At 39.9% G+C, this 24,328-nt stretch overlaps 1 protein-coding gene across 1 annotated transcript in view; it reads right to left on the bottom strand.

Moving 5' to 3' along the window:
* The window catches only part of NBAS (NBAS subunit of NRZ tethering complex), a 93,983-nt gene that overhangs the window by 8,967 nt on the left and 60,688 nt on the right, over positions 1–24,328 (bottom strand). The window contains exons 12-16 of the mRNA XM_039218316.1: positions 17,570–17,698; positions 6,589–6,652; positions 5,332–5,525; positions 3,895–4,152; positions 3,012–3,137 (exon numbers count right to left, since the gene is read on the bottom strand). Coding sequence (XP_039074247.1) covers positions 3,012–3,137; positions 3,895–4,152; positions 5,332–5,525; positions 6,589–6,652; positions 17,570–17,698 — 771 coding nt within the window. The remainder of the gene's footprint in view (positions 1–3,011; positions 3,138–3,894; positions 4,153–5,331; positions 5,526–6,588; positions 6,653–17,569; positions 17,699–24,328) is intronic.

The raw sequence follows: 24,328 nt of genomic DNA, 5'->3' as shown, positions 1-24,328 counted from the left end.
TGCATTTGGGCTATATAATAGAGTAGAAAAGAAAGAAGAAAGGCAAAATAAGCTTCATTCTATTGTAACAAGCATGCTTAACTTTGAAACAAAACTAATGAGGCATAGCACATCAAAGTTCTGTATTTACTTGACCACGAGATGTATCACAAAGTATGGATGATAATTTAATCATAAAAGTCATAATATGCTATTCTTTGGAAAGACCAAGGGCCTGTTCCTCCCTCCCAATTGCTTCCTCTGACTCCATTCAGAATCCTCTGACTTCCCCTGTTCCTGAAAGAGTCACTGTGGTTATAAATTTTAAGTGAGATTTAACTCTTACCCTTTATTCTTTTACACATTCCATTCTATTGATTCTTCCTTCAAATGTCTCTTAACTCATTTCCCATTCTCCAAGTCTGTGGCCTCTATACCAGTCTATGTCATCAACACATAACATCTGTGACTCACAGGGAGTCCCTTGCCCTTAGAGGGTTTCCCCACCACCACTCCCCTTCCACGCCAATTCACCTTCTACGCCATCTCCCTCTGCACCTCCACAGTCAAAAATTCACATCTCCCCCGTTACCCTACAGATAAAAAGCTTAAGTCATCACAAGCCTTCAACATCCTCCAGAACCCAAATCAACGTATCTCTCTAACCATATTTCCCAAACTTCACACTGCTGAATATCAGATCCAGCAGACTAGTTTGCTTACAGAGCTCATTTACTCATCCAAAAAATAGCTAGTGGGCACCTACTGGGGACCAAGTACGAAACTGGACACCCAGCAATGATTAGGACAGATTTAGTCAATGCCACATGTCATGCTCATTTTCTTTTCATTTGCTCATACCATCTGTCCCATGAAGAACACCTTCCACTCTTCTAACTCCAGGAGGCCTGCTCTGAATTCTCTCAAACCTGCTCAGAACATCTTCACTACATAGAGCCTTCCATAACCGCTAGGTCTAAAATGATTGCTATGTTCACTAGGTTCTGCAACATTTATCTGGAATCTTCTTGCATGGTTATTTACATTTTAGACATGAGGCTTATCTTCTCAGAAAGATTCTAAGCTCCCTAAAAGAGAAGCCATATTGATGCCTCTCCTATACCCTTTCACCTTCCTTCACCAAGAGCTTTGACTCTTAACTGCCTATTTATTTAGCTGAATTAAGTATTTCTCCCAATAAAAAATGTACGTGCTTTGTCTCTCTTAAACCTGTCAACTCCTTCAGAGACCAAAATTGTCCTCTACTGTGTTCCAGAAAAAACCCTCAACAGGTATACATAAACTCACAACTCACTGTCTTGAGTCACAAAAGAAAATAATACAGCTTTGGTGTTCTGATATTCTAAAGGAAATACAAGCAACTTCTTCGTTTTCCTTTATCTCATGATCTCTCACGCTGTCTCTTCTCTGGTGTCTCACTTGTATTAACAGTTTATCTTCCAGTTTGGTTGAAGCATCAACTTCTTACTTACTTTCAGATTATGTTTTTATTTTTAATTACTTGTGTACATAAATTATAAGGAAAACAATTGTCGTAACATTTTCCCAACATTTCTTAGGTCTTCCTACACGCAAAGGTATTTTCCTTTCTAAACGTCACATGAGGAGCCACACGCCCTCTCAAAAGCATGCCAGAAACCCAACCACTCCCTCACCAAGGTGCCACGGTCCAAATACACAGGCTACAAAACAACCTTAACTCAGGCAGCAAGAAGCAGGAGGAATCCAACTGGAAGATTTAAACAAAAAAGGGGAATTTGGCAGGATTGTAACATCAGTTATCTACTGCCTCTCAGCTTCAAAAGTTCTCTTCACTGCCAGCTACGGGACAGACAGCATTTCCATTTTGCAATGGACAAAGTATCAAGCTTCATCAGGAGAGGGCGTTAGAGGGCCACTGTGGAGGGCGTGGGAAAGGCTCTGGTTCCTAGTCCTAACCGTGCTCAGGTTCTAAACTTCTTGTTCCTGCGGCTTAGCAGCCAGCGCATGTGTGTAGGGGACATCCAGAGTGCTTGCTCCCACTGAACACAACTTCCACTGAATACCTGGCAGAAGGGCTGGGGGGGAATCTTTCCAGACTACGTCCGCCTGCATAGCAGGACCTTTTTCTTTTCCGTCATGGCTATGGTTCCTCATCTGAGGTTTCCCACCCCCCAACCTCAGCTCACTGTCGCACCTGGCTACAGACATCAGCTTGCCCATCCGTCCTGCCTTTTGCTGCCTGCCAACCTTGGCAACTAAGGACCAGCCCCGGCCCAAGACATCCCAGAGAACTCTCCCATCTGATGTGCGGCAACCGCTCCTCCTTCAGTGAGGTATCATCCCAGCTCCCTTCACAGGCTGCTCCCTCCCCAGGTACGGCCTTCAGCCCTAGGGTATTCCTTCCTGTTCTCTCTACCCCCTTATTGTAAATTCACTAGAAAATAATGCTTCAGGGGCGCCTGGGGGCTCAGGTGGTTAAACGTCTGACTCTTGATTCCAGCCCAGGTCATGATCTCCATGGTCTGTGGGATCAAGCCCCACGTCGGGGTCTTGTGCTGACAGTATGGAGCCTGTTTGGGATTCTCTCCGTCTCTCTCTGCCCCTCCCCTGTTTGCATGCACACGCTTTCTCTCTCTCTCTCCCTCAAAATAAATAAATAAATAAAATTTAAAAAAATAAAAGAACCCTCCATATTAAAACTTTTCCCGTCCAAATTACTAGGTGGTTTCCAGCTCCTGATGGGATCCTGAATGATGTAGGTAAAGAAAGTTAAGTGAGGTAGAGGAAGAGAAATGATTAGGCCAAAAACCAGGTAGTTAACTGGCTTATCGGTGAGTATTTGTTCACACGTCCTCAGTACCAAAGTCCAGTTGCAGGGCCAATACAATCGGATAACTCCTCCAGGTTGAATAAAACACACTTCAGCTTTAGAAATGTCAGCAATATATAAAGCTCTGAAATGAAGGCCTATAACCAAAAACTATTCCATAATTTGAATTTTACCACATTACAAAAGTATGTACACATACCAAGTAACTCTGAATGGAAGCAATGTTGACCGCGGACTTCCTCCACTGTCTCTGATACACTAGGTCCGTGTCCAAGCCATACGTCTGAGCCAGAGACAAGGCTTCCTCATATTCTTCGCTTTCAATCTTGGGACGAAGAAATGGGAACAAGAACTTTACATTACTGAACCGTCCATGGTGTTGCTATCCTGATGCGATCGCCTTACGCTTTACAGTATGTTATGCATTCCCAACAGTTCTCACGTGTGCTGTGGCACCAGAAGCCCACAAACCTGTTGAGTGGCAGATGGATCAAGTATTTCTTTCCACTCTTTCACAGACAGCTGGGAGAAGCTGAAATGCCCGTGTCTACAGAGTAAAATGATGGCAAAACCAGGACAAGGAGTGCCGACAGCCTGACGCCAGGTCCCAGGCACAGCCGGACGCCGCAGCGCCCGGCATAAATAACTAGAATGCTCAGAGTGGACCAAATCTGCTTCCCAAGCAGATGCCTGATTAGAAAGCAAGTCTGCATTTCTTCCCTCCCCATCTGTAGACCTAGGACACAGCTGTACTGAACACAGATAAGGTGAGAGCTAAAGGCCGCATGAAGGGCAGCAAAGACCCAGCTCATCCACCAAGTGGACAATCAGTCTCCGTGAATCCACCTTTTATCTACTGCTTTTACTTGGATTCCTCAGGCACAAAAACCAGCATCATTTTCGAAAGCTCTGTAATACCGACATTTCTAACAGGTCAATGATAGGCCAATCCCTCTTTAAATTTCTGTTAAAAAAAATTAGTTTTTCTCATTCAAATAAAATAAAATAAAAAATAAAATAAAGTAAAATAAAATAAAGTCTGGATGCCCGCAAACTCCAACAGGTAGAGGACACGTCCTCACCTTTCTCTGATAAAGCTCCTCCGGAGTCGTGGAGCGCAAACTCACGAGGCGGTAGTTTTTAGTAACGGTTCGTGGGCGTCTCCGCGGGGGCGCAAATCGCTCCATCTCGGTCACCAGGTACAGGCCCTGCTTTATGTAGCCGAAGTAGCGAGCCTTGGCAGATATTTCCTGATCAGAATCAGACTCCTCTTCACCTTCATCTTCGTCTCCAGCTCTGGTCTCCAAACGAGATCGTTTGGGAGCAAGTTTAATCTCACACTAAATTGAAAAGGGAAATGTTAAATTAGTAGTGAGGAGCTAAAGGCAAGCTGTACAGTTAATGAGAAAAATATTTTTAATTCTACTCTGGTTGGATGTACTACATAAGCCACAGGATTAAGATGAAGAATAAGCTTCAAAGGAACCCAACGACAAACAGTATATACATCAACACTTCCAGAAAGATCTTCTGCCTTACTAGCTCCAGATCTCCAAAACTAAAGCCTGTTTTAGTAACAGCTCATTAATATGATCCCCCAAATATATGCCTGGCAATTATTTTAGGGAAATTAAAAGAATGTTAATTTCTTCAATTTGGTACTATTGTACCTGCTGTAGAAAAACAGGTTTTCATCTATTTAGAAAATGAACATGAAGGTTTTTATTTGCTTTACTGAGACTACCTCTCGTTCCCTCCCTCCTTTTGGGGGAAAAAAAAATGTCTAACAGCTTCACAAAGTTCTGAGTCAGAAAGCCTGACTGTTGAAGATAACTTTCATTCCAGACTTAACAGAGTTGGCTTAGATTTTAAGCCATGGTTCTCTTTAAATCACATCTGTAGACTCAGTTACAAATTTTGAGGTTAAAAAAAAAATACTTGTGAATCTGCACTGAAGTGAAAGCTATTGAAGGTCGTTACCCTTGAAAGACTTAGAATTTTTAATGACCAAAACAGAACTTTACAGGACTAGCCTCTCTATTCAAGTCTTTTGTCATGACAAACAAGCTTTCTTTACTAAAAGAACCAGAATTTTTAAATTCCCCAACTTCCGGGAAATCGTTTATTAAAGACTATATCTGAGTAGGAATACCTTTTACATTTCAAGATATCTAATCTAAGAAAAAGAACAAAATCTATCATGTCTGTGCAGAAAAAATGTTTTTCTAAAGAGCAAAATGACTCGATTTTCTTCTTTCTTTTACAGCGCAAATATTTTAACTGACTCACCAAAAGGTCCTTCTTTACTCTTACTGGATCTCTGATTCCAGTCACAGGGTTATGTTTTTAAAGACAAGATTAGATGATGGGCTAGCTAAAATTTGAAAATCAAATGTTTATCGATACTTGAATAAAAATAATGGACAAAATCACTAAAAAATAAATCAGGTGCTTGGATTTTGGGTGAAATACAGGTTCTCTTTCTGACACATGAGCTGCTCCTAAAGGGAAAGCATTACCTCCAAACTTAAAAATCCTCCATCATGGGTCGCGGTGACTTGAGGTGATGGTTCAAACCACTCACAGGATTTTCCCAGTAAATTCTTCAACGTTTTCACTGACGAAACGGTCAAAGCACCAGAACAGCGAGCCAAAGTCACTGCGCCAGCTGCCCACCAATTTACATCAATCAGTGGGTAAAAAGACTCTCTATCTAATGGGGAAAAGTAAATCAACACAAGCTCAACTGTCGATGTGCATTAAATACAACACATGCAATCCAATGATCAATTTAAAAGTCATATTTGGGCCCTAAACGTGCTCAGTAAGAAAAAAGAAATTAGAAGTCATCACCCAAACTTTTACAAAATGGTAACCTATTTAATAAACATCTGAGTTCCAACAATTTGTCAAAGTCCAAAATTCTAAGGATGCAGGAGTAGTAAATATTTTTAGGTCTTCCCTCTCAAAAACTGAAAAATCTACATATATAGGTCACCATTTTCAACAAAACAGGCTGGAAGGTTGATATGTATGAAGCGTTCATATCATAAAGGTTCTAAAAGGTTTTGGAAAATGTTCACATGCCCCTTTTCAGACAGACAATATGAGAGAATCATACACTTAATAAAAATTTGAGACAGACATATAACAGTCTTCACTACTAACGTTTATTGATTTTTGAGGGGGGAGGGGCAGAGAGAGGGAGAGGGAGAATCCCAAGCTGGCTCCACACTGTCAGCAGAGAGCCCGACTCAGAGAGCCCGACTCGGAGCTCAGAACCAAGAACCAAGAGGTCATGACCTGACCAAAACCGAGAGTCCCACCCAACTGGCGGAGCCACCGAGGTGCCCCAATGCTGATTTCCTCTTAAACTTTTGAAGGAGACCAGCGCTGCCACCTCAAAACAGGCCAGTTTGACATAAGAAATATTTTAAGACACAGAAATGTGTGAAACTCCAAGTTCTTTTTCTTTGTCTCATCACTTAATTTTATTGTTCCTTTGCTAGGACGCTACAAAAAACCAATTTCCAAACAACCCTTGGGAGTTATTCATTTCTGGGTCCTCCCAACGTACATGCAGTTAGTAACTTCGGCTTTGTTTTTCTCCTGTTAATCTTTTATGAATCTAATTTTACAGGGCCCCGGCCAGAGAAACTTGGAGGGTAAAAAGAAAAAGATTTGTTTTCATCTCCTACATATATCATCTAAAGAGCACCTTTATCATATAATTACTGTCTCATAAGGTTTTAATTATCGTATTTCACACCACTCACCTTTGATTTTTTTCCTCTTCTCAGGAGAGAGTCTCCAGTCAGGATTAAGGTCGTCATAGCCTGGCTAAACATGAAAAATATGCACAGGACTTCCTGAGTCAACAGTGCAAGGAAATTATGAGAGCATCACTAACAACTATGGATTTTTTGAAATAACGAAGAATGGGAATGGTGCTTTCCTTCAATCCCTTGGTCATGTTACACGGAGCTGAAATCCATTCCTCTTAATAACCTTGTTCGTACACTGGAACTACGGGAACTCAAGTTATTGAGGAAAAGAGAGGGCGCAGGAACAGGAGGAGAGCGAGTATGCAGTTCATGATGACACCAACACACACTAACACTAGTTCTGCGCACGCTCACACGCTCACACACACACACGCTCACACACACACACACACTCCAGGAGAACAGCCATGCTGCGGTGAATAAACACAAGCCTCAGTCCAAGTCCTGCTCCTGCAGCTTGCTGAGCGACCCCTCCAGGCCTTGGGCCCCACGGCTCCAAGACCAGACTCTGCAACCTCCGTGTTACCCCCAGTTCTAACTTCCTGGGGCTACTTTACGAAGTAAAAAATACACCCATGCAATTCTCAAGTTGCCTCCATTCATATTCTCATTTCATGGAACATAATGCCCACCTTCGAGAAGGTGATGACAGGTCAGTCTCCCTCGACTACCACACAATGACGGAGATGAACGCACTTCCGGACCCCCTGATGGCTCACTGTTAATTATTAATTATCTTCAGAATTACAACAGTATGGGAAAAGACCAGCAAAAAATCATTTGGCTATCTGAAATCCCAAGCCTAAAAAAAGTAATGCTATATTTAAGTCAAAATGTGCTTTTTCATCTAATATATATTTTATTAACAACTTCTCAGTGCCTAAGCCTTCAGAGTATTAAAATTGATACTTCTTTCCATGGCCTAAAAGAACTTCCTGATCTCTACTTCTATGATAAATCACTCAGAGCAGTCACTGAGAACAGAAGATAGAATTCTTTAAACTTTATCCAAAATGTTACCATAAAAGCCCATTTATATACTAACAGAAGAAATAGATTGTCCTGGTTTACTTTCTCATAAAGAAAGATAATAAACTTCCAAAGATCTAGAATACAAGAAGGTATAGATTACTGAAACTAACCGAGTAAATTGAAATCTTATTTGATTATTTATAGGGCACTTCAGAGGATGTTAGGGCATCTAGATGACGGCCCCTGTGTGCACACCGCCTTCAGATGATGACACATGTGCTTCCCCGCTGACATTCAGGAGCACGCAAGTAGAGGACACAGTAACACTGTGAGCCCCACAAACAACAGCAATGATGACTCTGCCTTAGGGAAGTTTAGGTACATACAGATCACAATGAAATTTAACATGAAATTTTCAAAATTTTTTCAAAAGAAACCTTCTCACTGGTATGAGTACATTGAGAATTCAAGGTCGGCCTGTCTTCATCAGAGTTACCGATGAGAAAGAGCACCATGAGCAAGCAGCGTCAGTGTACGAGGGTCAGTTTTCAGACATGTTGGGACTAGACTGCTCCACGAAGATGGCTTTAACAATGGACGTCTCCTGTGAATTCGACTTTAAACACAAGATGAAGAGGTGTTCTCGAAAAACAAACAACCCAGTGAAGAAATGGGCAGAAGACATGAACAGACACTTCTCTAAAGAGGACATCCAGATGGCCAACAGACACATGAAACGATGCTCAGCGTCCCTCCTCATCAGGGAAATACAAATCAAAACCACACTGAGATACCACCTCACGCCAGTCAGAGTGGCTAAAATGAGCAAATCAGAGAACTCTAGATGCTGGCAAGGATGTGGAGAAACGGGCACCCTCCTACACTGTTGGTGGGAATGTAAACTGGTACAGCCCCTCTGGAAAACAGTGTGGAGGTTCCTCAAAAATTTAACAGTAGAACTCCCCTATGACCCAGAAATAGCACTGCTAGGGATTTACCCAAGGGATACAGAAATGCTGATGCATAGGAGCACATGTACCCCAATGTTCCTAGCAGCACTCTCCACAATAGCTAAAACATGGAAAGAGCCTAGGTGTCCATCAACAGAAAAAAGGATCAAAAAGATGTGGTTTATCTATACAATGGAATACTACATGGCAATGAGAAAGAATAAAATCTGGCCATGGGTAGCAACATGGATGGACCTTGAGGGTGTTATGCTGAGCGAAATGTCAGTCAGAGAAGGACAAATATCATATGTTTGCACGTATAGGAGGATTAGGAGGAGCTTAACAGAGGACCGTGGGGGAGAAGAAGGGGGGAAAATAGTGGGGGAGAGGGAGGGAGGGCATGGAGGAGGGCACTTGTGGGGATGAGCACTGGGTGTTATATGGAAACCAACTTGACAATAAACTATTAAAAAAAAAAAAAAAAAAAAGATGAAGAGGTGTTCTCCTGCAGCCAGAACTCTGGCAGCGTCGTCTTTGTACTCCCAGGACTCACCCATCACAGTAGCTAAATGCTGAATAAGAGAATGAATTTTTAAGTGTTTATTTCTGAGACAGAGACAGGGGCAGAGGGAGGGGCAAAAAAAAAGAGAGACACAGAATCCGAAGCAGGGTCCAGGCTCTGAGCTGTCAGCACAGAGCCTGATGCAGGGGTCGAACCCATGAACCAAGAGATCATGACCTGAAGTTGGACGCCCAACCAACTGAGCCACCCAGGCGCACCGGGAGTGAATTACTCTTTTAAATCACTGCACTCTAATTAGAATGGCGAAGCTATAGGAAAATTAGCTGACATAGTACAAGTATTCCTCAACTCTCTCAAAAATGTGGTTTCTTCTTCTACTTAGTCAACAAACACTGTGCACTTACACTGTGAGAAGGAAAAGAAATCATACATTACTGGCCGCACAACTCAAGGAGGTAGAGAGCTAAGAAACAGGTGTGACTATAACCCAAGTTCAAATACAACAACTGCCCCAAAAGAGGTATAGATAAAAGTGGCAGGGGTCTTCACAGTTGAAGAGATCATTTTGAATATGACCTTGGGAAAGACAAAGGGCGATCAAGCCGTGTGTAAAGGAAGTACGATACTTGGTGCTATACGTTTAAGACCGGATAAAATCTGGTCTTAATATGGAAAATGGGCAGAGGAAGACATTCCAGTCATAAAACACAGCAAGAACAAAAGTACACAGGTTAAATATATATATATGTGTGTGTGTATATATATATATACACATATATATATATATTTACATTTATATTTACTAAATTTATTCAGAAAAAAAGTAGGTCAGTTTAACTAAAGTATAGGATATCCATCCTAATTATCTGCAACTTTGCTTGTCTTGGGGTTTTGGGGAAAAGATGAGGTTCACAATGCCGTTTTCTGTTGTTGAGCTAACATTAACAGAATGTAAAATTAACAATTTTAAAAGGAACATTTGGGGGCGCTTGGGTGGCTCAGTCATTAAGTGTCCGACTTCAGCTCAGGTCATGATCTCATGGTTCATGGGTTCAAGCCCCACGTCGAGCTCTGTGCTGACAGCTAGCTCAGAGCCTGGAGCCTGTTTCAGATTCTGTGTCTCCCTCTCTCTCTGACCCTCCCCTGCTCACGCTGTCTCTCTCTTTCTCTCTCTCTCAGAAATAAATTTAAAAAAACATTTAAAAATTCTAAAAAAAAAAAAGGGACATTCAGTGGCACTTTGTATATTCACAGTGTTGTCACTTCCATTTAGTTTCAAAACATTTATTTCAATCCAAAACAAAACCACTGACCCATTAAGCCGTGTCTTCCCACTCCCCACCCCCTCAGCCCTGGCCGCTTTCTGCCTCAGTGGACTTACCTATTCTGCATATTGCATATACATGAATTCATATACCACGTAACCGCTTGTGTCTGGCTTCTCCGGAGTAGCAGAAGGTTCTCAAGGTACATCCACGTTGTAATATGTACCCGCACTTCATTCATTTTTCTGGGTGAACACAGCAGATTCCCTCTAGATATCTGAACTAAGTGTTTACCTTCACACTGTGTGGGAGTTGGATGAAACTATCTGCACAGCATATGTAAGGCAGAAGCCCAAACCGGACTGTGCTTGAGCCCGGGGTGGCCTTCCAGCCCACGACCCTGACAGCTGTACCTCCCTACTCTCCAAGCGGACGTGCCCACTGCCTCCCTTCATCCTATTCCAGCTATTTACGGACAGGTCTCCTCAGGCAAGGGATGCAAAAACAGAAAGAAACTATTGGGACTACCCCAAAATAAAAGACATTGCACAGCAAAGGAAACCATCTACCAAATGAAAAGGCAACCTAGTAAATGGGAGAAGTTATTTGTAAATAGTATATCCAAAAGGGAGCTAATATCCAAAATATATAAAGAAATTACAGAACCCAACACCAAAACCAAAATGGTAGAATATAAAAAATGGGCCTGGGTGGCTCAGTTGGTTAAGCATCTGGCTTCAGCTCAGGTCAGGATCTCACGGTTTGTGGGTTCAAGTCCCACGTCGGGCTCTGTGCTGACAGCCAGCTCAGAGCCTGGAGCGTGTCTTCAGATTCTCTGTCTCCCTCTCTCTCTGACCCTCCCTTGCTCAGGCTGTCTCTCTCACTCTCTCTCAGAAATAAACAAACATTTAAAAAAAATGGGCAGAGGACACAAACAGACATTTTTCCAAAGAAGACAAAAAGATGGCTAATAGACACATGAAAAAAAATGCTCAATTATCACTCATCATCAGAGAAATGTAAATCAAAACCAGAATGAGATCTATCACCTCACACCAGTTAGTATGTCTAGAAAAAAGACAAGAAATAATAAATGTTGGTGAGGGGCTGTTTCCACTCTTGGTGGAAATGCAAACTGGTACAACCACTGTAGAAAACAGTATGAAGTTTCCTCAAAAAATTAAAAATAGATAAACCACACATTCCAGTAATCCCACTATTAAGCATTTACCAGCAAAGAAAGAAAAGGAAAACACTAGTTTGAAGTGATAGATGAACCCCATATATTCACTGCAACATGATTTACAACAGCCAGGACACGGAAGCAACCTAGTGTCGTTGATGCATGAATGGATAAAAAAGATGTGGTGTCTACGTATGATGGAATATTACTCAACCATACAAAAGAATGAGATCTTGTCATTCACATGGCAACACGCACGGGTATCATGCAAGTGGAATAAGTCAGACAGAGAAAGACAAATACTATATGATTTCACTTATATGTGGAATCTAAAACATGAAGCAAAGAGAGAAAATATAAACTGACCCATAAATACAGTGAACAAACTGGTAGTTGTGGGGGTCGGGAGAAATGGGCAAAAGAGGTAAAGGGAATTTACCAAAAAAAAAAAAAAAAAGAGCTGATATTCCCGCTGCTTCTCTCATATTTTATGCTATCTGCTACATACCCTGTAGGCTGGTGCTCCGAGGGCAGGAAGACCAAGCACCCATGGCCCCTGTAAAAGCACACCAGGGGTGAGCTCCTCCTGCCATGTTGATATGTTCTGAGATGCAGCCTCCATGTCACTCCACTTTGGGTGACACGCCACCTTACGACAGACAACACCCTACGGTGATGCCTACAATGAGGTTTCCTTCAGAGTGAGGACTTTTAATTGCTGGCTCCCTTTAACAGCTAGAAGCTAAACATAATGAAGGCTGCTGCCTCCAACAGGATAAAGCCAGCCCTTCAACTGCTGATTCGTTCCACAAACACTTCCTAGTATTTCTAGTATTTTCCATGCCAAGCTCTATGTCAGGCCCCTGGAACAAACGTGCATTCAGGGTTTTTCTCCAGGAGCTCACAGTTGGGTGAAGCTGTGAGGACAGCTGTGGATTATGTCAAGATTAATCACATTCACTGTCATCTTCTCACTTATCCTTCATTGACTGAGCCATTTAACAAAATCGGTCCAATCCCCACTATTGTGGCAAAGAGCAAATAAAACTGTAGGAGAAACGAAACTTACCTTTCCTATTTCAAACAGAAGTACAAACAGAAAAATAATAAAACTTCTTCAGACAAAAATTAAGGCCAAAAATGAGATGGAAATATATAAACATAACATATGGGAAATGTTTGAGATGAAAATCACTTTAGCAATTTCACTATATTCTAGACATGAACAGACCTTAATACGCACAGATTTCTAGCCAGATGGATTTTCATATTGACAATGAAAGCTGAAGTATTTAATCAACTCAAAACTGGGTGGAAGTAAATCAGAAGAGGCACTTCCACAACTATCTTTAATCATTAGATTTTATAGAGAAAATACTCAATCACACAAACCATATTATGAAAACTAACAAAGTAGCGAATTACATGAAGAAAGCCCCAGATGAGCTGGTAAAAGAGGCTAAGGTTGTACAGGGCAATAGTAACTCTAGTTTCTTCTCAGGCCATGTTTTAGCTAAAACTATAAGCTGGCTATACACTATATATGACCATATAATCTATTTTATACATATTGGCTTGGCCATTTCATTTCCTAGAACAGCCATAACGACAGGTAGACCCCTCAGGCTGACCCAAGGTCCCTTGACTATTGCAGGATGGATGAGAAAGGGGCAGCTGTTTAAGGGCTCAGCCAGTGATGAGTACACAAAATGACACCAATATATTTGGTATATGACTTACTAATAGTTTCACGTTATCAGTGTCTGTGCATAACGAATGCTCAACCCCAGAAGGCGTCATTCACGTAAACTGCATGGACTCTCTCCCTGTTTTCCATTAATATCATCACTAGTACCTAACTTGCCCAGATGAAAAAGTCAAGATCTAGGGGCATCTGACTTCGGCTCAGGTCATGATCTCACAGTTCATGAGTTTGAGCCCCACATCGAGCTCGCTGCTGTCAGCACAAGCCCACTTTGGATCCTCTGTTCCCCTCTCTGCCCCTCCCAGCTGGTTCTCATTCTCTCTTATCTCTCTCATTCTCTCTCTCTGTCAATAAATAACTTAAAAAAAAAAAAAAAGTCAAGCTCTCTCAACATAAGGGCTACAGAAGATACTCTGAAACAAAGGCTTAACCTATGAAGTCCGAGAACCTGAGTCCAACCAGAATCTTGATTCTAATGCAGCGATGCAAGTTTACTTCTTTTTAGCACTATTCCCATCTATTAAAATACAAAAACATTTGTTACTTACTAGGACTGTAGTGAAGCAACTGAAATAGATGCCTATCACACAGGGTGGACAGTCAGGACTCAGTAAACCAAAGCTACTTACTCCCAACAATCCTTCCCCCCAACTGGAGTGTGAGTCTTTCCTCTGAGCTTATCTTTTCATAATATTAACATGTTACTTTGTTGACTTGTTTATAATTTCCCTTGCAAGACTATGAACATCTAGAGGGCAAGGACTGGGACTTACCGCATTCTCTAAAACTTGGTAAAGATTCAGTGAAGAGATGAACTCTATTATTTTATAATTATTATGACTATAGTAGCAGCTTACTCCTTATAAAACTGTTACACACAAGCTTTATAGTACTTACTGTAGTACACTAGATTTTGAGGACTCCCTTCATGTAGTATCCAGGATATAGGATATTCACCTGTATCCTGGGAGTTAATCCAAATGGCCAAGCCAATGCGATGAACTCCCAGAATACAGGTGAAAGACTCAAGCGAAGTATAGTTTTTCAAACCCTTTTTGCTGAACAAGGAGCTACCACTCTCACATCATCTCCCAGCACCTCACAAGCACTGTACACATCTATTGTAAACTTATAGGTTTACCAGCGGGAAGCTATGTCAATTATTTACGCCAGGTCTTGGCAGTACATACTAACTGGCTCAAGAACTCCACACATCTGAGAACGCTGAAGAAATCTGTGTTCTATTCACTGGGAAAAAGGATCTGTCTCTGTTCTTTAAAAGATCAAATAAATAAAGTCTAATAAATATGTTTTCCACCTTTTATAAAATGTATTTATTTTCCCACCGGGTCATGGGAAGAGCACGTACATCAGAGTCAGAGAGAGATGAAATCTCTCTAAAATCTCAACTCTACTGCTTACTTGCTAAATAACTCTGGGACAAAGTAAGCGCTCAATAAATAATAATTGAAGGTTTATTATAGTACATTTTGTAAAAGCTACAAGAAAACTATCTATATGAATCATGACCTCACTGAGCCACATAATCCTGAAAGAAGTGTATCAAAAATAAAAACAAACAAACATACAAAAACAACAGAGTGTTCTTTCTGTGAAAATGATGAAGCCTCACAAGAATTTGTTTGATAGAATGAAGTTCCAAAAGAATAGCAGTAAGGATTGGACAAAAGCAAGGAGCAGGGAGAGGAAAGTTCAGGAAGCAAGTGTGAAGCAGTATAATGATCCAGGTAGACAAATGAGTTTGCATTTCAATCACAACATTAGAATCAAAAAAAAAGAATAGATGAAATTAAAGTCTTTATTATAAACTCTGGACAAAATTTCTTTTGAGACTAAAACGAGGAGTCTCGGCGCAGAATCTGTCCTATTCAGCCACAGTCTTCCCATGTGCTGCGCTACAGCAGGAGAAGTGGGGGGCTGACTCCCACCTGCCCAGGATGGGAAGCACCAGGGAACAAGGCGGCATGCTGAGCAGCAGCAGAAATAGCAGTAAAGGTAGGATTAGGTTCAGTAGTTCTCACTAAGCCACAGTTCCCTCAGCAAAGGACTCTACCACCTACAAACCGTCTCCAGTAATGGCAACCAGGTCTGTGGTCTTCAGTTTTGTGAGCCCCAAAACCTGTTATTTTTCCTAGTTTGCTCAGGCATTCGAGGGAAATAATATAGAGCAACCCGATCTGAAAACACAGACATGGTACCCTAACAATTGGTCAGTTTATAATAAAAGCTATAACTAGCTTGAGAATCAAGCTACATCAACAGACAGTTTCCGCAGACTGGGGACACTAAACCAGAGCCCCGAGAGGCCAGGCTGCTCACTGAACAGTCAGTCCACAGCAACTCTTGATGAGCTGCCCTTCTCGATTCTCAAGTTTCAAGAGTCTCACTACGAAAACACAGGAGACCAACTGCTGCCATCAACTCCTCTCTCTTCCCACCAAACCCCTTTTCCCATTTTCCAATTTCCTTCCTTTCCTTCCCCATTACTTTTCTGATGGCCTGTTCTAAACTATGGGAATATTTATATTTATTTACTCAATCAAGATTTTTAAACAATTTTTAAGTTACTTTAATAGAATCTCTAAAAAAAAAATCACAAAAATTAAAAACATTAATGAGAGTAGTGAATTATAATGATATTGATTGGCCACTAATGACACAAAAATATCTAACTAGTTAAAAAGGTGAGTGTATGTCAAGAAGGATTACAACAAATCCAATTTATCTTTGCAGGTAAAGAAGGGTATCCAGAATTTCAGTAAACAAAAGAGCATACTAATGATTATTGCCTAAATAGCCCTTACACTACATGTGTGCTAGAGTACTAACAAAATGAAATAATAGGTGTGCTTCAAACTTGATCAATATTTCTATTAGGTGAATGAAATAATTTAAGAAAATTAGTAAACCTAAGAAAAAAGAATTGCCCAAATGTAAAATATCACATACATAATAGAGTCTTCCCAAATGACTCTATACGCTATTATACTATACGCTAATAACCATGAAAAATACATGGTCCTTTCTGGATCGATTATCCAGTGTCCCTGGCTAAATATGTGAAACAAATGGTTTTGGAGTTGATCCACTCCACTTCTAGAGGGAAGATATAAGTCAAATTAGCTACCAATTCCAAGGAGAGAAAAAGAATGTTCCTTGTATACTGCTGCTGAGATTGAAGACTGAGGAGTCCCTCTTCTGTTTAGAACAAATCAACATCCAGTGCAAGAGAGAGTGGTAGAGATGTGGAGAGGAAATTAAATTCAAGGTGACTAAGAACTAAGGGGGAAAAAACCTTCCTAAACTTGTGTATTGAAACAAAAAAAAAAAAAAAGAAGAAGGAGAAGAAGAAGAGCAAAAACAAATTTAAGTCTGCGAAAAGTGTAAGAAAATGCAGAGCCAGTTTCCCTTTCCCTCTGCTGTTCTGGGAATAACAAAACGCTCTTTGCTTTTCAAAATTCTTTTAATGGCTCAGATTAACTAATGAAATGAAATTAAAAAGAATTCTGAAAAAAGACATCAATCCGTTCAGACCATTCAGGGAAAAGGCTCCCATCTTAGAAACATAAAACTATCCACCAAAACTGGTGAAAAGATACACCAATAGAAAAGAGGAATGGGGAAATGAGAGAAAAAACAGTACCATTTCAGTACTTACAGGTTAAAGTACTGAAATGCTAACTCATCATGAGAGGAGTAAAACATTTAGAACATAAAGCTGTATCTAACTGAGGTCTTTCTTTTAATCTTCCCTCTATCACAATATACAGCATTACATTCACAGGCCTTATCTGCCCATCACGATTTTAGATGATAACAAATGACGATTCTGTTCCTAAACAACTAAGTCTTTTCGTTCTTAAAACCTGTCATTTCAAGACACTAAACACTGAATAGACTGTATCTTCACTACCTATCTTTTGAGTGAAGAGATCTCCCTTCAAGCCTTAAGCAAGCCCAATATTGTATTAGCATTGCAAAAGACTTGGGAAGAAGTATAACCCTTTTAGAATACTGACCACCCTCCACATCATATTTGGCTTTTGCTACAAAATTAGTATCTCCATTCTGCATTTTTATGACGAGAAAAAAGGAGAAGGGGTGGACAGATGACAGTCAGTCTACAGAGTGTACCGCACTATGCACTACAAATTAAAGTCAGACACAGTGCTACTCTATTCTTAATTCATCCTGCTCTGCTGATAATATTCTAATTTAACTAAAGCTTTGGCATGATGAGCACGAGTAATAGCTGTGTGCTACAGTAAAATATCAACCAAATGAAATTAGTATTGTCAGTACTCACCCTTAAGCAAGAATCATTCTCATAATAATAATAATCAGAAGACATACCTGTTCATTTTGATTCCATTCCCCTTGCTGTTTCAGAGATGGAATGGCCCAGATGCTCAGTTTCCCTGAGAAATGAATGGCAGCAAGGAGGGTCCCATCTGGAGAAAGGCTCATCTTAAAGATCCCATCCTATACAATAATTATATTACATTAATGTCAGATCAAGGAACTTGTCGCTGAATAGAAGTAACCTCCAGAATTTAATAACAGTCTTTAGGGGGTGCCATGTCATAAATGATCTCTCATAATTAAGGGTTCCAACAGCTTCATAACACTATAAATGTGCTCCAGCATAAATAAACAGAACTCTTGCCCTTAAGGAGTTTTTTTAAAACCTATTTTATAGTGTTATAATTCACATATAACCAAAAACCCAAATATGCGAGTATTATAAAAAATACTCCTTTACATCACACATCAATTACCATGAGTTCTCGTTAATGTTTATGGGTTGATGTTGACCAGACGGTGAATTTCCTGAATTTGGGGTTCACATTTTCACAAGATTCTTTATGTACACAGTATCTGGATTATCTATCACAGATAGGCCACAAATTTACGCTTTGTAGATGAAAGGGAAGGGTAAGGAGGAAGAGGGAGTTGGCAGAAAAAAGGGTCCAATGGTGATGGGAACAGCAAGGGGGTAAATGCATTCCTCAATTTAAGGAACACTAGGAGTGTTTATTTTCCAGATTTCCTGGTAAACGTGAGGAATCTAATCACTGCTACAGAAAAGAGAAACTTAGTAATATACTAATTTTACATGGCCAACCTCGGGGTGCACACAGAGAAAGTCTTGTCTTTTCAAGGCCTAGTTGCCCAAACACTCTCTCAGTCCTTTCCTAGTGAGAGTACTAGGTTGCTCAGTCACCATAAGAAAAACCGTACAAGCAGAGATGTCTCCTGCTCATCGCCTAAGCAGCAGCAGGACAATCAAACCAACACTAACTGGCCATCTATCGCCCATTCAGGGATTCACTGAAACCAGGATTCAAGGTAGTTCACCCACAAATAATAAAATAGACCTAAATATGACAGCCTACAACCATATTTGTCCTTAACATTTAGGGGCGCCTGAGTGGCTCGGTCAGTTAAGCATCCGACTTCAGCTCAGGTCATGATCTCACAGTTCAGGGGTTCGAGCCCCGCGTCGGGCTCCGTGCTGACAGCTCAGAGCCTGGAGCCTGCTTCACATTCTGTATCTCCCTCTCTCTCTGACCCTCCCCTGTTCATGCTGTCTCTCTCTCTCTCTCAAAAATAAATAAAATATTAAAAAATTTAAAAAAAATTAGAAAATCTGGCAACACAGGTCCAACGCCACCTTTTAAGGGGGAGTATGCTACCCAGTCCCACCACGGCAATGATCAGGTGGGGCTGGACAGCATTTGCATGCTTAAAAGGGTCACAACATAAGCTTTCCAGTTAGCCAAAGCCTCCACCATTCTTGGTTACGGCCCCAAGATTAAGGTCAAATATTAGCTATACAACTGAAAATTAAACATGACTATACTAAAAAAAAAACATTTTTTTTTTAAATTATGCCTGGCTCCATTCATCATATTATCTACCTGGCCTCTACAGACACAAGCTCAAGTCCTTAGGTCTACAATGATTCAGGCATATTAGTCATCAAAAACAAACAGACCAATTTCAGAAAGTGAGAAACACTGGATGAGTACATAGATGAAAAGATTAGCATCCGCTAATCTCTTCACTAAGGACTAAACTCACTTTAACTGGATATAATACGCCTATTCTGGAATGCCAGAATTAAGTGCAAGAAAGATTAAAATACAAAAGCCCAAGAAAAAGAAGCAATAAAAGTAAAAGCATTGAGAGCACAGTGTTAACTATATCCCATCCCCTCCTCCATGATGGAGATGAGGTCAGGAACAGAAGACGAAGAGCCTAGCACCTTCCACTCACAACTCGGGGCAATACTCTCCATGCTTTGGCAGAAGGTGGGCCTTATGAGCACAGGTTTTCATTCACAAGAGCTCTCCCTCCACTCTTCAGAGTTTGTAGAGGAAGAAACTAAAGATCTCAAAGGTTCAGAAACTTGCTGTAGATCATTCTAGTATAGACAGCAGAACCTGAGCTAGATGCCATCCTCAATCCCAACCCAAGTCACTTCCACTGCACTGTGACCACTGGCCTCACCTGGACCATAGCCTTTCCAGTCTGCTCCTTGGTAGGAATCATGGTCAAGTATGCTTTACTGTTTTCTCACCTAAATAATTAGTCACTAGTGATCTGTATGAGAATTCCCAGGTATTATAAATGCCTCATTAATGAACTAATAAAAGTGCTCTGAAAGCAAATAGGAAGTTTATGAATCTCTTTAACAAAAAAACAAATAAACAAAAGTATACTGGATGATGCAAATAATTTAACAACAGCATTGTGACCTAGAAAACAATGAATGAATATGCTAAATTATCCTTTGTTTTAATCCTTCTCTCCCTCTTACCTTCCTTTTCTCTCTAAGACATTACGCAGGAAATGTATTAGCTAAAATGTTATCATTGGCTTTTAAACTGGTGGGTTCTTGAATCCCCTTAAGATTCATTTGATACTATGATATCCTCATTGCAAACTTAATACTCCTTTCTTTAAGCATTTTGTTGTAGGAATTTGTACTCATGCACACACAGATGTAGAAACTGGAGTATAACAAATACCCACGGAACCAACAAACAGCTTATCAACAAATATCAACTTTTCACACTTGTTTCGCAAACCCTTCCCCAGTCACCAAATGTTGTTGGGGATTTTTTCCCCCGGAGAACTTTAAAGTGAATCCAGACATTAGATGTATATACATTACGTATGCACCTCTTTAAAGTCCCAAGTTATCTGTTGAACGTTCACATATATGCACAGTGAGAAGACACAGTTCTCAGCAGCACCTGAATTGCACCCAGTCAGCAACAGACAAGCCACCTATGTTACTTTAGAAACACGATGTTTTCCTTCTGAAAAAAAAAAACCCCATTTTTATTTGTAGAAACATTTCGGAGTGTCTACAGCACACAAAGTATCTCTGGCTCGGGGAGTAATGTATTATCCTGACAGGAGCTGTCACACAAGATCTAAAGCCACAGTTAGAAAATCCAGGCTAAATTCTGTGAACAGAGTCTGCAGTATTTGGAAGTCAGAATGCTTCTTAGTTGGCTGGGGAGAGAATTTCTTTCAAATTATTTCTTATTTGGAAATAAGAGGAAAGGGCTTTTCAATCAACTGCACATGACACTAAAAGTAAACCTCAAACCTTCAAACCATAATTCCTCATATTGTATTAAGATTTCTCAGCATAAGTGAATAATAATTTTTCTCTCGTCTTCTCTATTTGAATTACGTAGTTCCAAAAGCAATATAATTTAGGTATAATTTTTACTTCAATTAAAATGGGAATTTTGAATTTATTTCATATTCCTCAAATATGAACGTCCTATTTATTTTAATCATTATAACAGCTGAAATGATGGTCAAGGATAGGAAACTTGGCAGTGAAAGAGGAAAGCTTTTTCTCTGAGAGCAAGAACATGACAAGAAAGCCAACTCTTGCCAGTTTTACTTAACATACTACTGGAAATCCTAGCCAGAGCAATTAGGCATGAAAATAAATAAAAGGAACACAAATTGGAAAAGATGACATCGTGTTAAACAGAGAAAACCCTAAAGGCTCCACCAAGAAGCTGTTAGAGATATTCCATGTTCATGGATTTAAAGAACACTGTTAAAATGTCCATAGTATCCAAAGTGATCGATAGGTTCAATGCAAAACCTACCAAAATTCAAATAGCATTTCCCACAAAAATAGAAAAAAATGATCCTAAAATTTGTATGGTGCCACAAAAGCCCCTAGGTCCCCAAGTAGCCAAAGCAATCTTGCAAAAAGAAAAACAAACCTATAAGTATCACACTTTCTATTTTCAAGCTACTGTTGCCAAGCTATAGTAATCAAAATAATACTGTATTGGCATAAAAACAGGCACAAAGATCAATGAAACAGAACAGAGAGCTCAGAAAGAAACCCATGCATAAATGGTCAATTTACAACAAAGGCATCAAGAATACATAATGGGGAAAGGATACTCCTTCAATAAATGGTACTGGAAAAACTAGATACGCACTAGACCCCAAACTGACACCATAAAAAATCCGCTCAAACCGAATGAAGGTCTGGAGTAGAAGTCCAAAAACCCTAAAACTCCTATATGAAAACACAGGGGATAAGTTCCTTGATATTGGTCGTGGCAATGATTTTTTTCTATTTTACACCAAGAGCAAGGTCAAAAAAGCAAAAATAACCAAGTGAAACTACATCAAACTAAAAACATCTACACAGGAAAGGCAACTATTAACAAAATGAAAAAACAATTTATAGAATGGAAGAGATATTCGTAAGTCACATTATCTTATAAAAAGTTAGTATACAAAATATACAAGGGACTCCTACAACTCAATAGCAAAAAAACACAAATGACCCAATTTAAAAATGGGCAAAGCCATCTCAACAGACATTTTCCAGAAAAAGACATACAAATGGTTAACAGGTACATGAAAAAGTGTTCAACATCATTAATAATCAGGGAAATGAAAATCAAAACCACAATGACCTATCACTTCACACACATTAGGATGGCTATTATGAAAAAGAAAACAAATGCTGATGAGAATGGGGACACGGACACACACACACACACACACACACACACACACACACACAGAGTCATTCAGCCTTTAAAAAGGAAGGACATCCAGGGGGTGCCTGGGTTGCTCAGTCTGTTAAGCATCGAACTTCAGCTCAGGTTATGACTCACGGTTTGTGAGTTCGAGCCCATCAGGCTCTGTACTGACAGCTCAGAGCCTGTAGCCTGCTTCAGATTCTGTGTCCCCCTTTCTCTCTCTGCCCTCCCCTGCTTGCACTCTGTCTCACTTCCTGTCTCTCAAAAATAAATAAACATTTAAAAGAAGAAGAAGAAGGAAATCCTGTCATTTGTGACAACATGCATGAACCCGGAGGGCATGATGCTAAGTGAAATATGTCAAATGCAGAAAGACAAATACTGCATATCACTTACATGTAGAATCTTAAAAAAAAAAAAAAAAAAAATTGAATTCCTAGAAACAGATAGAAGACAACTAGTTACCTACCAGAGACTGGGGGAGAGGTTGGTAAAAGGGTGGAAACTTTCAGTTACAAAATGAAGGTTTGCAGATCTAATGTATAACATGATGACTACACTTGATAACACTGTATTATATACCTGAAACTTGCTAAGAGAGGAGGACTTGAATGGTTCTTACACACACATTATAAAAGTAAATATGTGAGATAGTGGATGTGTTAACTCAATAAGGGAAAACCTTCATTTACATATATGTAGATCCAATCATTGTACACTTTATATATCTTACAGTTATACCCCAATGAAGGTGAGGAAAAGAAAACAAGAAAGAAAATGATGAATATCACTTTCTGCCTGCTACAGTCTACTCTATCCCATGAGTAGCTACTGAAAGGCAGTCTAGTTACTTAATTACCTGATAAGTTACAACATGAAACAAAGGAAGTTGGCTGACAAAGACCATCTGCATGGTCTTCTTTCACCATAAATCCATCTATGGCCCTTTTAATTGACCACATTATCAATTCTGTTTACCTCCTTGTATCAAATCTCCCAAAGCTTTTTAAAAGATACTTTCCTCTTACCTCACTGAATCTCTTGTATAGCAATGTGATACTAATACTACTGAAATTAACAATATGAACAGGATTTTAACTTTCACTTCTATTTCTCATTTATTAAACCACTAGCTCAAACATCCATTTGATCTTTTGTTAATTAAAACACTAATTAAAGCCTCTACTACCAGCAGCAATAGAATAGGAATTGTGTCTGCTCTCAAACACTACAATAAAACCTTTAACTGTCCTTTCTAAGAGAGTAATGCTTTTAAATGTTAAATATCAGATCTTTGTACTGAGATTAGTTTAAATTATCTAACTTTCTTCAACTGCCTATCATCTACATAGAACAATTAAAAATGAGTAAGTTCCTATTTCGTACACCTTTCAAATGTACACGCTATATGAAAATTAAGGGGTGCCTGGGTGGCTCAGTCAGTTAAGTGTCCGGCTTACCCTGGGGTCACGATCTCACAGTTCACAAATTCGAGCCCCGCATCAGGCTCTGTGCTGAAAACACAGAGCCTGGAGCCTGCTTCCACTTCTGTGTCTCTCTCTGCCCCTCCCTTGCTCATACTCTGTCTCTTTCTCTCTCAAAACTAAATAAAATATTAAAAAATTTTTTTTGTTAAAAATTAAAGTATTGAACTCTAGTGTGTACATTCAAAATGTTCTGAATTACAGCATAGTCTTAAAGGTGAATTTGTAAGCACTGCTCTTCCCACATTCAACACTTATTTATTGAATAAACATATTCAGTAATACATATTCCATGCCAGGCACTGTACTATACTGTCGGAAGCTAGCAGCAAGCAAGACATAAATCCTGCCCTTAAGAAGTTTAGTAGAGACTCTTGTCCACTGTGTTTTAGAAGTCTGACCCCCCAAAATAAATAAATAAATAAATCCTCCTCAAACACGTGGTTAACAAACCTGGGGCTAGCGAGCAGGGGGAGACACTGCCAGACTATGTAGGAAAGAAAAAGCCAATTTTCCAAGACAACATTCTTTATAAAAGAACATACATAACTTTTATTACTAATATACTCTTTGAAAGGTCATAC

The sequence above is a fragment of the Hyaena hyaena genome, unplaced genomic scaffold (assembly GCF_003009895.1).
Source record: "Hyaena hyaena isolate Hyena2069 unplaced genomic scaffold, ASM300989v1 scaffold_748, whole genome shotgun sequence".
In the NCBI taxonomy this organism is placed as follows: domain Eukaryota; kingdom Metazoa; phylum Chordata; class Mammalia; order Carnivora; family Hyaenidae; genus Hyaena; species Hyaena hyaena.
The sequence above is the reverse complement of the archived record's forward strand: the minus strand, read 5'-3'. Positions and strand labels throughout refer to the sequence as shown.